This window comes from Mustela nigripes, chromosome X (assembly GCF_022355385.1).
Source record: "Mustela nigripes isolate SB6536 chromosome X, MUSNIG.SB6536, whole genome shotgun sequence".
NCBI classification, from domain to species: domain Eukaryota; kingdom Metazoa; phylum Chordata; class Mammalia; order Carnivora; family Mustelidae; genus Mustela; species Mustela nigripes.
The window spans coordinates 76,441,097-76,457,854 of record NC_081575.1 but is presented as its reverse complement, the minus strand read 5'-3'; the positions used below and the strand labels follow the sequence as shown (position 1 = coordinate 76,457,854).

The 16,758-nt window shown below is 39.8% G+C and overlaps 1 protein-coding gene across 1 annotated transcript in view; it reads left to right on the top strand.

The window, feature by feature from the left end:
* The window catches only part of KLF8 (KLF transcription factor 8), a 151,624-nt gene extending 135,223 nt beyond the window's left edge, over window positions 1–16,401 (top strand). Inside the window, exon 5 of the mRNA XM_059385245.1 lies at window positions 16,253–16,401. Coding sequence (XP_059241228.1) covers window positions 16,253–16,401 — 149 coding nt within the window. The remainder of the gene's footprint in view (window positions 1–16,252) is intronic.
* Window positions 16,402–16,758: the final 357 nt, after the last annotated feature.

Here is a 16,758-nt window from a genome sequence, read left to right as displayed (position 1 = left end):
GTATCTAGTGTTGGTTATCCTCTTGGTTTTTTATTGTTTGTTTTTGTTTTTGTTTTGGGAGGTGCTGGCTTTCTGGAGGAGGGGGCTGCCACGTGTTTTTTCAGGCAGTTTTGCTAGAATTGAGTCCTCCTGCCCCTTATCAAGGGGCTGGGCTCTGAGGAAACCGGTTTTTTAGGCTTTTGTTCTCTGGAGTTTTTTCCCCCCCATTGGTATTTTTTGGTGGTTCTTCAGAGGTTTAGAGGAAAGCAAACTGCACCCAGACCTCCATCTCAGAGAGAAGCTTCAGTCTGTCCCCTCTGGGTGCTCCAGGGCACATAAATTCATCCTCTGCCTCTGGCAGAGCACATCCCCAGTCACAGTCTCATGGGTTGCAGGAGCTCCCGCTTGTGCCATAGTGTTACCAAAACCACAAGAAGTCCAGAGAGCTGGCTTCCAGTGGCTGCCTCCGCTATGGCTGTCTGGGCAGGTTCAGACCACAAGAGAGGTCTCAGCCAGAGACAGCACACTGAGATTTTCAGGCTGGCCTGGGCTGTGAGTGTTCAGACTCTCCCGGTCCTAGAGAGCACCGGCTAGCACCTGCACAGACCTGTCCCAGTGGAGAATGTGGAGCGCGACTCAGACCCCGGTAGCGCAGCATTTGTGCAGAGTGCAAAAGGCTGTGGTTCTAGAGAGCGCCGGCTGGCATCCACACCAGACTCTCTCACACGTGTCACCACCCAGATGCTCTCCTGCTGGCTGGTGGTTCATGGACCAAGGCCTGGTTTCTTCGCTGCACTCTCTCTGGCTCAGCACCAACGGTGGCCATCTTGGGTACATGGGCTTAAGCTCCTGTCCCTAACCACCCAATTCCACCAAATTCACCTTAAGATATTTTGCTCTTTTTGAGTGCTTTCAACCAGACTCCAAGTTAATGTTGGTCCCCAATCACAGGGCACACTCGTATTGGGGTATTACTTACCAAAGAGTCACTTCTGGTGGCTCCCTCCCCCTTTTGTTGATCTTCTGATATCAGTCCGATGTTCCCACTCAGCTTTACCTGTCCACTGGTGTCTTCTGCCCTGTAGAGATACAGAAATGTATAATTCTAATCTCAGGCTGATATCATGGGTGATCAGAGTTCTTTGGTAGATAATCAGCTCATTTTAGGGGACCAGCTGAAACAGCGTCTCCTACTTCTCCACCATCTTGTAACCCCAACTTCTACCAAATATTTAAAGAATTAATACCTATTCTTCTGAAACTGTTCAAAAAAATAGAAATGGAAGGAAAACTTCCATTCTCATTCTATGAAGCCCACATTACCTTGATCTTGTCAACACCAAATAAAGACCCCACCAAAAAGGACAATTGCAGACCAATATCCCTGATGAACATGGCTGCTAAAATTCTCACCAAAATATGAGCCAATAGGATCCAAAAGTACATTAAAATGATTATTCAACATGAGTAAGTGTCCTTTATTCCTGGGCTGTAAGTTTGTTTCAACATCCACAAATCACTGTGATACACTACACAAAGAAAAAAAAAAAGGAAAAGGAAAATATAATCCTCTCAATTGATGCAGAAAAAGCATTTGACAGAGAACAGCATCTTTTCTTGATTAAAACTACTCACAGTGTAGTGCTAGAAGGTACATACCTCAAATCATAAAAGCGATCTATGAAACACACACATCAAAAATCATTCTCAATAAGGGGCACGTGCACCCGAATGTTTATAGTAGCATTGTCCACAATAGCCAAACTATGAAAAGAACCTAGATGTCCATCAACAGATGAATGGATAAAGAAGATGCGGTATATATATACAATGGAATACTATGCAGCCATCAAAAGAAATGAAATCTTGCCATTTGCGATAATGTGGATGGAACTAGAGGGTATTATGCTAAGCAAAATAAGTCAATCAGAGAAAAACAACTATCATATGATCTCCCTGATATGAGGAAGTGGAGACGTGATGTGGGGGTTTTGGGGGATAAGAAAGGAATAAATGAAACAAGATGGGATCGGTAGGGAGACAAATCATAAGTGACTCTTAATTTCACAAAACAAACTGAGGGTTGCTGGGGGGAGGGGTGTCGGGACAGGGTGGTGGGGTTATGGACGTTGGGGAGGATATGTGCTATGGTGAGTGCTGTGAAGTGTGTAAACCTGGAGATTCACAAAACTGTACCCCTGGGGATAAAACTACATTATATATTTATTAAAAAAAATAATAAAGAAAATCATTCTCAATGGTAAAAAAACTGAGAGCTTTCCCCCTAAGTTTAAAAACACGGCAGGGATGTCCACTATCACCACCACTCATCAACATAGTACTGAAAGACCTAGCCTCAGTAATCAGACAACAAAAAGAAATAAAAGGCATCTGAATCAGCAAACAAGAAGTCAGACTCTCAGTCCTTATGTGATTCATCCTGTGGAAAACCCAAAAGAGCTCACCCCAAAACTGCTAGAACTCATATAGGATTTCAGTAATGTGGCAAGATATAAAATCAGTGCACAGAAATCAGTTACATTTTTATACACCAACAATGAGACATAAGAAAGAGAAATTAAGAAGTCAATCCAATTTACAATTGCACCTGAAAACATAAGCTACCTAGGAATAAATCTAATAAAAGAGGCAAAGGAATAAATCTAATCAAAGAGGCAAAGAGGCAGAGAATCTATATTCAGAAAACTCTAGAATACTCATGAAAAAAAATTGACGAAAATGGAAAAACTTGCCATGCTCATAGATTGGAAGAACAAATATTGTAAAGATGTCTACACAACAGAAAGTAATACACACATTTAATGCAATCCCTATCAATAAACCATCAACTTTTTTCACTGAAATGAAATAAATAATTTTAAAATATGTATGGAAACAGAAAAGACCCCAAATAGCCAGTGTGATGTTGAAAATGAAAACCAAACTAGTGGCATCACAACTCTGGACTTAAAACTCTATTACAAAGCTGTAATCAAGACAGTATAGTACTGGCACAAAAAACAAACATATAGGTCAATGGAACAGAATACAGAACTCAGAAATGGACCCTAAAATCTATGGTCAACTAATCTTCAATGAAGCAATAAAGAATACCCAATGCAAAGGATAGTCTCTTCAACAAATAGTGTTGGGAAAACTGGACAGTCACATGCAGAAGAATAAAGCTGGACCATTTCCTTACACCATACACAAAAATAGACTCAAAATGGATGAAAAACCTAACTGTGAGATAGGAATCCGTCAAAATCCTTGAGGATTTTGATCCAGAGGCAGTAACCTCCTTGATCTCAGATGCAACAACTTCTTCCTAGACACATCCCCAAAGGCAAGGGAAGCAAGGACAAAAATGAACTATTGGGACTTCAAGAAAAAATGTTTTTGGAGAGCAAAGAAAACGGTCAACAAATCCAAAAGACAACCAACAGAATTCAAGAATATAAATGCCAATTATATATCACATAAAGGGCTAGTATCCAAAATCTATAAAGAACTTATCAAACTCAACACCCAAAGAAGAAGTAATCCAATCAAGAAAGGGGCAAAAGACATGAACAGATATTTCTGCAAAGAAGACATCCAAATTGCCAACAGACATTTGAAAAACTTCTCAACATCACTCAGTATCAAGGAAATACAAACCAAAACCACAATGAGATCCCCCCCTCACACCACACAGAACAGCAAAAATTAAGAAGTCAGGAAACGACAAATGTTGGCGAGGATTCGTAGAAAGGGGAACCCTCCTGCACTGTTAGTGGGAATTCAAGCTGGTGTAACTACTCTGGAAAACAGTATGTGGGATCCTCAAACAGTTCAAAATGGAGCTACCCTGTGATTGAGCAATTGCACTGCTGGCTCCTTACCACAAAGATACAAATGCAGTAATTTTAAGGAGCACCTGCACCACAATGTTTATAACAGCAATGCCCACAATAGCCAAATTATAGAAAGAACACAGATGTCCATCAATGAATCAGAGGATAAAGTAAATGTGATATGTGTATACACACACACACACACACACACAAACACAATGGAATATTATGCAGCCATTAATAAAATGAAACCTTGTCATTTGCAACTTCGTGGATGGAACTACAGTGTATTATGCTAAGTGAAATAAGCCAGTCAGAGAAAGACAATTATCATATAACCTAACTGATATGTGGAGTTTGAGTAACAAGGCAGATGACCATAGGGGAAGATGGGAAAATATAAAACAAGAGGAAACTAGAGAGAGATACAAACCAAAAGAGACACTTTATCTCAGGAAACAAACTGAGGGTTCCTGGAGTGGAGGGGGTGGGAAGGATGAAGTGGCTGCATGATGGACCTTGGAAAGGTTATGTGTTGTGGTGAGCTCTATGTATTCTGTAGGAGTGATGAATCACACACCTGTACCCCTGAAACAAATAATACATTATATGCTAATAGTAATAAAATAAATTAATTAATAATACATAAATAAATAAATAGTGAGTGGTGAATAGCACAGAGCTGATGGATCATGAAGATATAGGTATATTTGATGGTTCTCACACACTTTACTCCAGGACTCAGATAATAGAATCATCTGCATGTGGCTAACAGACACTCACTTCAGGCAGAAGTTTAGGAACCCCTAATCTAAGGAATCAGGGCTTTGTTTGTTTGTTTGTTTGTTTCACTGTCACTATTTTTTTTTTCCTTATTCACAAAACAAAATTTATTATAAACAAAATCAAGTAATATTCCTTCCATAAAATGTATGCAGGGATATGAAAATAGCCTTGTTTTACACAGTCTGTATTTTTTAAATTTTATTTTAATTTCTTTCAGTGTTCCAAGATTCATTGTGTATGCACCACACCCAATGCTCCATGAAATACATGCCCTCCTTAATACATACCACCAGGCTTACGCAACCCCCCACCCTCCTCTCCTCAAAAATCCTCACTTTGTTTCTCAGACTTCATAGTCTCTCATGGTTCGTCTCCGCCTCCAATTTCCCCCAACTCACTTTTCCTCTCCATCTCTCCATGTCCTCCGTGTTATTCCTTATGCTGTAAAAGTGAAACCATATGATAACTGACTCCCTCTGCTTGACTTATGTCACTCAGCATAATCTCCTCCAGTCTTCACCATGTGGATATAAAAGTTGGGTATTTATCCTTTCTGATGGAGGCATAATAGTATTGTATATGTGGATCATATCTTATTTCTCCTTCCATCTGTTAAAGGGCATCTTGGCTCTTTCCACAGTTTAGTGACTGTAGCCATTGCTGCTATGAACATTGGGGTACAGATGGCCCTTCTTTTCACTACATCTGTGTCTTTGGGGTAAATAAATACCCAGTAATGCAAATGCAGGGCCAGAGGGTAGCTCTATTTTTAATTTTTTGATGAATCTCTGAACTGTTTTCCAAAGTGGCTGCAACAACTTGCATTCCCACCAACACTATAAGATGGTTCCCCTTTCCCCACATCTTCTCCAACACTTGCTGTTTACTGTATTGTTAATTTTGGCCATTGTAACTGATGTAACGTGGTATCTCAATGTGGTTTTTTTTTTTCTTTTTTTTCTTCCTTTTATTTTATTAATTTTTTATTTTTTATAAACATTCGGGTGCACGTGCCCCTTTGGATCACCACGTTTGTATCTTTAGGGTAAATAGTAGTGCAATTGCTGGGTCATAGGCCAGTTCTATTTTCAACATTTTGAGGAACCTCCATGCTGTTTTCCAGAGAGGTTGCACCAGCTTGCATTCCCACCAACAGTGTAGGAGGGTTCCCCATTCTCCACATCCTCACCAGCATCTGTCATTTCCTGACTTGTTGATTTTAGCCATTCTGACTGGCGTGAGGTGATATCTCATTGTGGTTTTGATTTGTATTTCCCTGATGCCGAGTGATATGGAGCACTTTTTCATGTGTCTGTTGGCCATTTGAATGTCTTCTTTGCAGATATGTCTGTTCATGTCCTCTGCCCATTTCTTGATTGGATTATTTGTTCTTTGGGTGTTGAGTTTGCTAAGTTCTTTATAGATTCTGGACACTAGTCCTTTGTCTGATATGTCATTTGCAAATATCTTCTCCCATTCTGTCAGTTGTCTTTTGATTTTGTTAACTGTTTCCTTTGCTGTGCAAAAGCTTTTGATCTTGATGAAATCCCAATAGTTCATTTTTGCCCTTGCTTCCCTTGCCTTTGGCCTTGTTCCTAGGAAGATGTTGCTGCGGCTGAGGTCGAAGAGGTTACTGCCTGTGATCTCCTCAAGGATTTTGATGGATTCCTTTCGCACATTGAGGTCCTTCATCCATTTTGAGTCTATTTTTGTGTGTGCTGTAAGGAAAGCAAGCTGGTGCAGCCACTCTGGAAAACAGCATGGAGGTTCATCAAAATGTTGAAAATAGAACTGCCCTATGACCCAGCAATTGCACTACTGGGTATTTACCCTAAAGATACAAACGTAGTGATCCAAAGGGGCACATGCACCCGAATGTTTATAGCAGCAATGTCCATAATAGCCAAACTATGAAAAGAACCTAGATGTCCATCAACAGATGAATGGATCAAGAAGATGTGGTATATATACACAATGGAATGCTATGCAGCCATCAAAAGAAATGAAATCTTGCCATTTGCGACAACATGGATGGAACTAGAGCGTATCATGCTTAGCGAAATAAGTCAAGCAGAGAAAGACAACTATCATATGATCTCCCTGATATGAGGAAGTGGTGATGCAACATGGGGGCTTATGTGGGTAGGAGAAGAATCAATGAAACAAGATGGAATTGGGAAGGAGACAAACCATAAGTGACTCTTAATCTCACAAAACAAACTGAGGGTTGCTGGGGGGATGGGGTTTGGGAGAAGGGGGTGGGATTATGGACATTGGGGAGGGTATGTGCTTTGGTGAGTGCTGTGAAGTGTGTAAACCTGGTGATTCACAGACCTGTACCCCTGGGGATAAAAATATATGTTTATAAAAAGTAAAAAATTATTTAAAAAAATAAAAAAAATAAATGGGCAGAGGACATGAACAGACATTTCTGCAAAGAAGACATCCAGATGGCCAACAGACACATGAAAAAGTGCTCCATATCACTCGGCATCAGGGAAATACAAATCAAAACCACAATGAGATATCACCTCACACCAGTCAGAATGGCTAAAATCAACAAGTCCGGAAATGACATATGCTGGCGAGGATGCGGAGAAAGGGGAACCCTCCTACACTGTTGGAGGTCCTGTCATTTTTATCCAATTTGCAACCATGTGCTGTTTTATGTGAGGATTTTGGCCACTCATATTGAGAGTGATTATTGAGAGATACGTTTTGATGGACATCAAGTTACCTGTGAAGTCCTTGTTTCTATAGATTGTCTCTGTAAATTTCTGTTCTATGTCCCTCTTGGGTTCTTTCTTCTCTCATAGAAACCCCCATTAATATTTAGTAGTTCCAGTTTGTTGGTCACATACTCTTTGAAACCTTGCCAGTCTTGGAGGCTCTTTATTTATCCATCCATTTTGAATGTCTGTCTTGCTGGATAAAGTATTCTTGGTTGCATGTTCTTCTCATTTAGTGCCCTGAATATATCTTGCCAGGCCGTTCTGGTTTTCCAGGTTTCTGTGGGCAGGTCTGATGTTACTCTGCTGGGCCATCCTCTGTACATAAGGAAACTCTTCTCCCTATCTGCCCTCAGATCCTTTTGTCTAAAATCATGATTCATTGGTTTCAAAATTAAGTGCCTTGAGGTCTTCCTAGATTTGTTGATCTTGGAGGGTGACTTTTCTGCCTCTAGGACATGAAGGCTCTTCCATTCCCCAGACTTGGAAAATTTTCATCCAGAATTTGTTCACCTATATCTTCTAGTCTTTTGTCTTTTTCCACCTCATCATGGTTCCCAACATTTCATGGCATTATTTATTTCCTTAATTCTGATTTCATGGCTTCTAAGCTGTTTGTCCCATGTCTCTTCCTGATCCTTTTTCTCTACTATTTTGTACTCTAGATCACTAATTCTGTCTTCTGCCTCTGCTACCATCTGTTAGAGTATTTAGATAAGATTGGATCTCATTGATAACATGTTTAAATTCTGCCCTGGTGGCTCTCACTGCTGCTCTTAGAGATTTTATGTTGTCATTAATGGCTTTCCACAACCTAGCCACTGCCTGGATAATTTTAGCCTGAATTACCTTTTTACCATACTGTTCATGTCCATATCCAATAGTTCTGACAGAGAGGATATCTGAATTTTTCCCTCTTGTGAGTCTCTGAATTTTTCCTCTCTTGTGTGCTCCTCCTCCTAGTCATTTTGGTGAGTGCTTATGGGGGGATGTATAACTGAGTACATCAACCACGATCCAGGCAAGGTTCACCTTGGAATGCTTTGGAGCAATATTAAGTCACCACCAAAAAGAAAGAAAAAAGAAAAGAAGAGAGAAAGAAAGAGAGAAAAAGAGAGAAAGAGAGAAAAGGGAAAACCCAGGCACTATGAGGCCAATAAGTAAGATTTATAAGGTATATAAACAAAAACGGAAAAACAAAAAGACCGACAAAAGTAAATGACAAGCGGGAGGACTCAAGATGGCAGAGGAGTAGCAGGATGAGATGACATCAGGTAGCAGGATATCAGCTAGATATTTTATCAAATGATTCCGACACCTACAAATGCAACAGGAGATCAAAGAGAAGAAGAGCAGCAATTCTAGAAACAGAAAATCAGCCACTTTCTGAAAGGTAGAACCTGTGGAGAAGAGAATCCAAAGTGATGGGAAGATAGACCATTGGGGTAGGGGCCAGCTCCTGGCAAGTGGCAGAACAACGGAGCACAAAATCAGAACTTTTAAAAATCTGCTCCACTGAGGGACATTGCTCCAGAGGCTAAGAGGGTGTGGAGCCCTCGCTAGGACAACATGGTCTCAGGTTCCATGGGGTTACAGAAGGATTGTGGGTGTCTGAGTATTACAGAGCTCACAGGTATTAGAGGGGGAATCTGGCTACAGAGACAGAGCCAAAGAGTGAGCTCCAACTCGGGGTAACCTTAAATTGTGATCATTGGCACAGTCATACCACTGCTCTTTGAGCAGGGACCCCCCAAGTGGCAGATCCAGGGAGAACCCCCTGTAAGAGTGGCAGGGATCTGCTGGGCTTGGAGACTACAGGCAGGTTGTGTGACACAGATGGAGACACTCAGTCAAAAGCTGGGTGAGCTCGAAGCATGGCTGGAAACAAGGGAGATGGGAGTGATTGAGTGCTTTTCTCAGAGGGCACACTGAGGAGGGGGGCCCTGAACTCTTGGCTCCTACAGGCCAGAGATTGGGAGGCTTCCATTTTCATTACCATCCTCCAGAGGTCTACAGGGAGTGTTCAGGGAAAAAAAGCTCCGGAGAGTGAACCCGAGCAGATTACTTAAACGGGCCCTGGGCAAGGGTGGTGAAATTCCATCTTGGGCAAAAACACTTGAGAATCACTACAACAGGCCCCTCCCATGGAAGATCAGCAAGAAATTAAGCCAAAACCAAGCTCACTGATCAAGGAGAACAGAATTCCAGAGAAGGGGAAAACAAAACATGGAATTCATGGCTTTCTCCCCATGATTATTTAGTCTTGCAAAGTTAATTAGTATTTTTTAATTTTTTTCTTATTATCATTTTTTTTAACTTTTACACTTTCTTCTTTTAACATTTTTAACAAGTTTATCTTAACAATACCTTTCAATAAAAAATCTTTTTGAGCAGTCATTATTATAGTCATAGTTTACCTTTAGTGTATCTAACTTTATTTTTTGTGTACACATATGGCTTTTTTCTTCTAAAAAATTATGGGATACAACTTCTTCAAGTAGACCAAAATATACCCTAAATCTAGCACAGGGCTTTGTTCTAGTCTCCAGCCTGAACAAATTCTCTCCACATCCTTTCCTTTTTCTTTTTTTTCCCAACCAACTTATCTTATCAACTCCTTTTTTAGAATATTCTTGAAATTTACATCTTTATAGTCATATCCCATCTGTTCTTCATGTTTACCGTGTGTGTGTGTGTGTGTGTATGGTTTTCTTTCATTAAAATTTTTGGAGGTAGCTTCTTCTAAGAGACCAAAATACTCCAAAAATTAAATGAGTGGCTCTGTTCTATTCACCAGTCTAATGTGTGTGTGTGTGTGTGTATATATATATATATATATACCTTTTAAAAATATTTTTGAACTTCTTTTTACCCCCCTTATGTCCCGCACGACGTGGGGTTTCTTCTGATTTGGTTAACACACATTTTTCTGTGGTCTCTCTACCCTTTTAGTATTCTATTCTCTCCTTCATATATTCTTATCTGGATAAAATGACAAGGCAGGAAAAACTCACCACAAAAATAAAGGACAAGAGTCAATACTGAAGGCTAGGGACCTAACCAATATGGACATTGGTAATATGTCAGATCTAGAGTTCAGAGTGATGATTCTCAAGATGCTAGCTCAGCTCAAAAATGGCATGGAAGATATTAGAGAAATGCTGTCTGGAGAAATAAAAGAACTAAAATCTACCTAAGCTGAAATCAAAAAAGCTATTAATGAGGTGCAATAAAAAATGGAGGCTCTTACTGCTAGGATAAATGAGGCAGAAGAGAGAATTAGTGATATAGAAGACCAAATGACATTCAACAAAGAAACTGAGCAAAAGAGAGACATACAACTACTGGACCACGAGGAGAGAATTCAAGAGAAGTGATACCATAATATGAAACATTAGAATAATTGGGATTCCAGAAGAAGAAGAAGGGGGGGGGGCAGAAGGTATGTTGGATCAAATTATTGCTGAGAATTTCCCTAATATGGCAAAGGGAACAAGCATCAAAATCCAGGAGGGGCAGAGAACTGCCCTCAAAATCAATAAGAATAGGTCCACAACCCCTCTTCTAATAGTAAAACTTACAAGTCTTAGTGACAAAGAGAAAATCCTGAAAGCAGCCCAGGACAAGAAGTCTGTAACATACAATGGTAAAAAATATTAGATTGGCAGCAGACTTAACCATAGAGACCTGGCAGGCCAGAAAAAAAACTGGCCTGATATATTCAGAGCACTAAATAAGAAAAACATGCAGCCAAGAATACTATATCCAGCTAGCCTGTGATTGAAAATAGAAGGAGAGATAAAAACCTCCAGGACAAATAAAAACTAAAAGAACTTTAAACACCATACCAGCTCTACAGGAAATATTGAAAGGGGTCCACTGAGCAAAGAGAGAGGCTAAAAGTAGTAGATCAGAAAGGAACAGAGACAATATACAGTAACAGTCACTTTACAGGCAATAAAATGGCACTAAATTCATGTCTCACAATAGATACCATGAATGTAAATGGGCTAAATGTCCCCAAAAAATGAGGCAGGGTAACAGAATGGATTTTTTAAAGGCCCATCAATGGGCATTGGCAATAATACAATAATAGTAATAATAGTAGGGGACTTTAACACCCCCTTCACTGAAATGGACATATCATCCAAGCAAAAGATCAACAAGGAAACAAAGGCCTTAAATGACACACTGAACCACATGGACATAACAGATACATTCAAAACATTCCATCCCAAAGCAATAAAATACACATTCTTCTCTAGTGCACATGGAACATTCTCCACAATAGATCACATCCTGGGTCACAAATCAGGTGTCAACAGATATAAAAAGATTGGAATCATTCCCTACATATTTTTGGACCACAATGTTCTGTAGCTAGAACTCAATCACAGGAAGAAATTTGGAAAGAACCCAAATACATGGAGGCTAAAGAGCATCCTTCTAAAGAATGAATGGGTCAACCAGGAAATTAAAGAAGAAATGAAAAAAAAATCATGGAAGCAAATGATAATGAAAACACAATGGTTCAAAATCTGTGGTACATAGCAATAGCAACCCCAAAAGGAAAATTTATACTAATAAAAGCCTTTCTAAAGAAACAAGAAAGATCTGAAATACAAAACCAAACCCTACACCTAAAGGAAACGGAGAAAGAACCAGAAAGAAAGCCTAAACCCAGCAGGAGAAGAGAAATAATAAAGATCGGAGCAGAAATCAATGAAATAGAAACCAAAAAAAAAAAATAGAACAAATAAATGTAAATAGGAGCTGGTTCTTTGAAAGAATTAATAAGATTGATGAACCTGTGGCCAGGCTTATCCAAAAGAAAAGAGAAAGGACCCAAATAAATAAAATGGTGAATGAAAAAGGAGAGATCACAACCAACACCGAAGAAATACAATTAGAAGAACATATTATAAGCAACTATACACCAGCTAATTTGACAATCTGGAAGAAATGGATGCATTCCTAGAGACATATTAACTATCACTGAACCATGAAGAAATAGAAAACCTGAACAGACCCATAACCAGTAAAGGTATTGAAACAGTCATCAAAAATCTCCCAAGAAAGAAGAGCCCAGGGCTAGATGTCTTCCTGGGGTAATTCTACCAAATAGTTAAAGAAGAATTAACTTCTATTCTCCTGAAACTGGTCCAAAAAATAAAATGGAAGGGAAACTTCCCAACTCATTTTATGAGGCCAGCATTACCTTGATCCAAAAACCAAAGATCCCATCCAAAAAGAGAATTACAGACCAATATCCTTGATGAACACAGATAGGAAAATTCTCACCAAAAATACTAGCCAATAGGATCCAACAGTACATTAAAAGAATTATTCTCCACGACCAAGTGGGATTTATTCCTGGGCTGCAAGGTTGGTTCAACATCCACAAATCAATCAATGTGATACAATACATTAATCAAAAAAAGAACAAGAACCATATGATACTCTCAATAGATGCTGAAAAGCATTTGACAAAGTACAGCATCCTTTCTTGATCAAAACTCTTCAAAGTGTAAGGATAGAGGGTACATAACTCAATATCATCAAAGCCATCTATAAAAAAACCACAGCAAATATCATTCTCAATGGAGAAAAATTGAGAGCTTTTCCAATAAGGTCAGGAACATGGCAGGGATGTCCATTATCACCACTGCTATTCAACATAGTACCTAAAGTCCTAGCCTCAGCAATCAGAAAACGAAAAGAAATTAAAGGCATCCAAATTGGCAAAGAAGAAGTCAAACTCTCACTCTTTGCAGTGGATAATGATATTATATGTGGAAAACCCAAAAGACTCCACTCCAAATCTGCTAGAACTTGTACAGGAATTCGGTAAAGTGTAAGGATATAAAATTAATGCACAGAAGTCAGTTGCATTTCATACAGCAGCAACGAGACAGAGGAAAGAGAAATCCTATTTACAATTTAAAAATTTACAAATCCTATTTATGGAGTCAATCTTATTTACAATTGCACCCAAAACCATAAGATACCTAGGAATAAACCTAATCAATGAGGCAAAGAATCTGTACTCATAAAACTATAAAGTACTCATGAAAGAAATTGAGGAAGATATAAAAAATGGAAAAATGTTCCATGCTCATGGATTGAAAGGACAAATATTTGTAAAAATGTCTATGCTACCTAAAGCAAGCTACACATTTAATGCAATCCCTATCAAAATCTCATCCATTTTCTTCAAAGAAATGGAAGAAATATTCCTAAAATTTATATGGAACCAGAAAAGACCTCAAATAGCCAGAGGAATATTGAAAAAGAAAGCCAAAGTTGGTGGCATCACAATTCTGGACTTCAAGATGTATTATAAAGCTGTCATCATCAAGACAGTATGGTACTGGCACAAACACAGACACGTATATCAATGGAACAGAATAAAGAGCCCAGAAATAGACCCCCAACTCAATGGTCAACTAATCTTCGACTAATCAGGAAAGAATGATCAATGGAATAAAGACAGTCTCTTCAACAAATGGTGTTGGGAAAATTGGACAGCCACACGCAGAAGAATGAAACTGGACCATTTCCTTACACCACATACGAAAATAAACTCAAAATGGATGAAGGACCTCAGTGTGAAAAAGGAATCCATCAAAATCCTTGAGGAGAACACAGGCAGCAACTCTTTGACCTCAGCCACAGAAACTTCTTCCTAGGAACATCACCAAAGGCAAGGGAAGCAAGGGCAAAATTGAACTATTGGGACTTCATCAAGATCAAAAGCTTTTGCACAGCAAAGGAAACAGTTAACAAAACCAAAAGACAACTGACAGAATGGGAGAGGATATTTGCAAACGACATATCAGATAAAGGGCTAGTACCCAAAATCTATAAAGAACTTATCAAACTCAACACCCAAAGAACAAATAATCCAATCAAGAAATGGGAAGAGTACATGAACAGATATTTCTGCAAAGAAGACATCCAGACGGCCAACAGACACATGAAAAACTGCTCCACATCACTCAGCATCAGGGAAATACAAATCAAAACCACAGTGAGATACCACCTCATACCAGTGAGAATAGCTAAAATTAACAAGTCAGGAAATGACAGATGCTGGTGAGGATGTGGAGAAAGGAGAATCCTCTTACCTGTTGGCAGGAAATCAAGCTGGTGCAACCACTCTGGAAAACAGCATGGAGGTTCCTCAGAAAGTTGATCATAGAGTTACCCTATGACCCAGCAATTGCACTACTGTGTATTTACCCTAAAGATAAAAATGTAGTGATCTGAAGGGGCATGTGCGCCCAAATGTTTATAGCAGCACTATCCACAATAGCCAACTATGGAAAGAACCTAGATGTCCATCAACAGATGAATGGATAGAGAAGATATGGCATATGTATACAATGGAATACCATGCAGCTATCAAAAGAAATTATATCTTGCCATTTGCGATGACATGGATGGAACTAGCGGGTATTATGCTGAGCAAAATAAGTCAGTCAGAGAAAGACAATTATCATATGATCTCCCTGATATGAGGAAGTTGAGCGGCAATGTGGGGAGCTTGAGGGATTAGAAAGGAAGAAATGAAACAAGATGGGATCGGGAGGAAGACAAACCATAAAAGACTCAATCTCACAAAACAAACTGAGGATTGCCCGGGGGAAGGGGTATAGAGAGAGGGTGGTTGGTTTATGGACTTTGGGGAAGGTATGTGCTATGGTGAGTGCTCTGAAGTGTGTAAACCTGGCAATTTACAGACCTGTATCCTTGGGCCTAATAATATATTTATTATATGTTAATTTAAAAAAATTTTAAGTGCTCCCTGCTTGGCAGGGAGTCTGCTTCTCCCACTGGCCTCTCTCCTCTCATGCTCTCTCCCTCTCTCTCTCAAATAAATGAATAAAATCTTTTAAAAATTTTCTTAAGTAAAAAAAAATGTAAATGACAAGGAAAAAAAAAGAATCCAGTCAAAATGAACCCCCAAAATAAGTTTTATATAATACCAGTACAAAAACAGATACACAGAAATACTGACAAAAGAAAAAGATGGGAAGGTGGTTATAAATACTCGATGTGGGTGAGGAAGGTTATTTTGGTCCTTCCTGGGTTTATCTTGTTATCTTTGTTAAAGGGCTCAACGTCCCCGAGATAAAGGGAGATTAAAACTCGTTTATACATAGGGGTAGTATTGAATAGGGAAAATGGATTACCTTGAAGTTTATATCTATATGTATTTAAAAAAAAAAAAGAAAAGAAAAAGAAAAACACAGATATGTGTATGAAAAAACTTCAAGTTAAAATGTTATTATGGAGTATGTTATATTAATCCTCTAGTTGTAATGGTAGGTAGGTTAAAGAAATCAAAAGAACAACAATCATGAGAACGAATTTTTTTAAAAGTTATATCTATGAAATATACAGCTTTTAGGGCAATCCCGGGAGCTTAATATATTGTTTTCTCCTGATGTTGAGGTTTTCCTGTTTTATGGGGACCCTGTGGCAATTGTCTTCTCATTTTTTTGGCTTCTCTTCAGAGGGAGGGGCATGCTGCATTGTTTTTCAGTCAGTCTTGCTTGGGTTGAGTCGTCCTGCCCCCTAAGAAGGGGCTGAGCTCTATGGAAACAAGTTTTTCAGGCCCATGTTCTCTGGAGGCTTTTTGGTTTTGTTGGCTTTTTTGGATTTTTTGGCTGCTTTTTGTGACTTTTCAGAGTTTTAGTGGAATGCACACTGCACCCAGACCTCCACCTCAGAGAGAAGCATCAGTCTGCTCCCCTCTGGGTGGTTCAGAATACACGACTCCCCTTTTGCAAACTCTGCTGAACCATGCCACCTCCCACAGGTCATGTGTGCACCCCAGCTACTGTCTCAGGGGTCGCCCAAAGCGCCCACTTGTCTCTGTATCCTGTGCCACTAAAAGTGCGAGCAATATTCGTCCAGGCAGCCCATTTCTGGTAGCTGCCTTTGTGGGGACTGCTATCTGGGTACCAGGCCCATGCCGCCAGGTGCACCGGGGGATCCTGACCAGAGATCATGCTGATTTCCTTCAGGCACAGACTGGAAGTGCCCAGAACCTTGGCTGTTCCTAGAGACCACCAGGTAGCACCAACACCAAGCTTTCTCAGGCACTGGTGGGGAGTGTGTTCAAACCCCGGTTGCCCAGTATGGGCAGAATGCAAAAAGGTGTGGTTCTAGAGAGCACCCACCAGACTCCTTTAAATGTGGGTGGGAGTGAGGCCAGCTGATGATGGTGTAAGAAGTGCATAGCTGGGTGCTCGGGGACCAGGAACTGGAGGCTCTGCCTCACTCTCTCTGGCATGGGTGTTCACCGGTGGTGGCCATCCTGAGTCCATGAGCTTAGGTCTGTGCCCATGACCGCCCAATTTCACCAGTTGCCCCTTAAGATATTTTTCTCTTTTTGAGTGTTTTTAACCAGACTCCAAGTT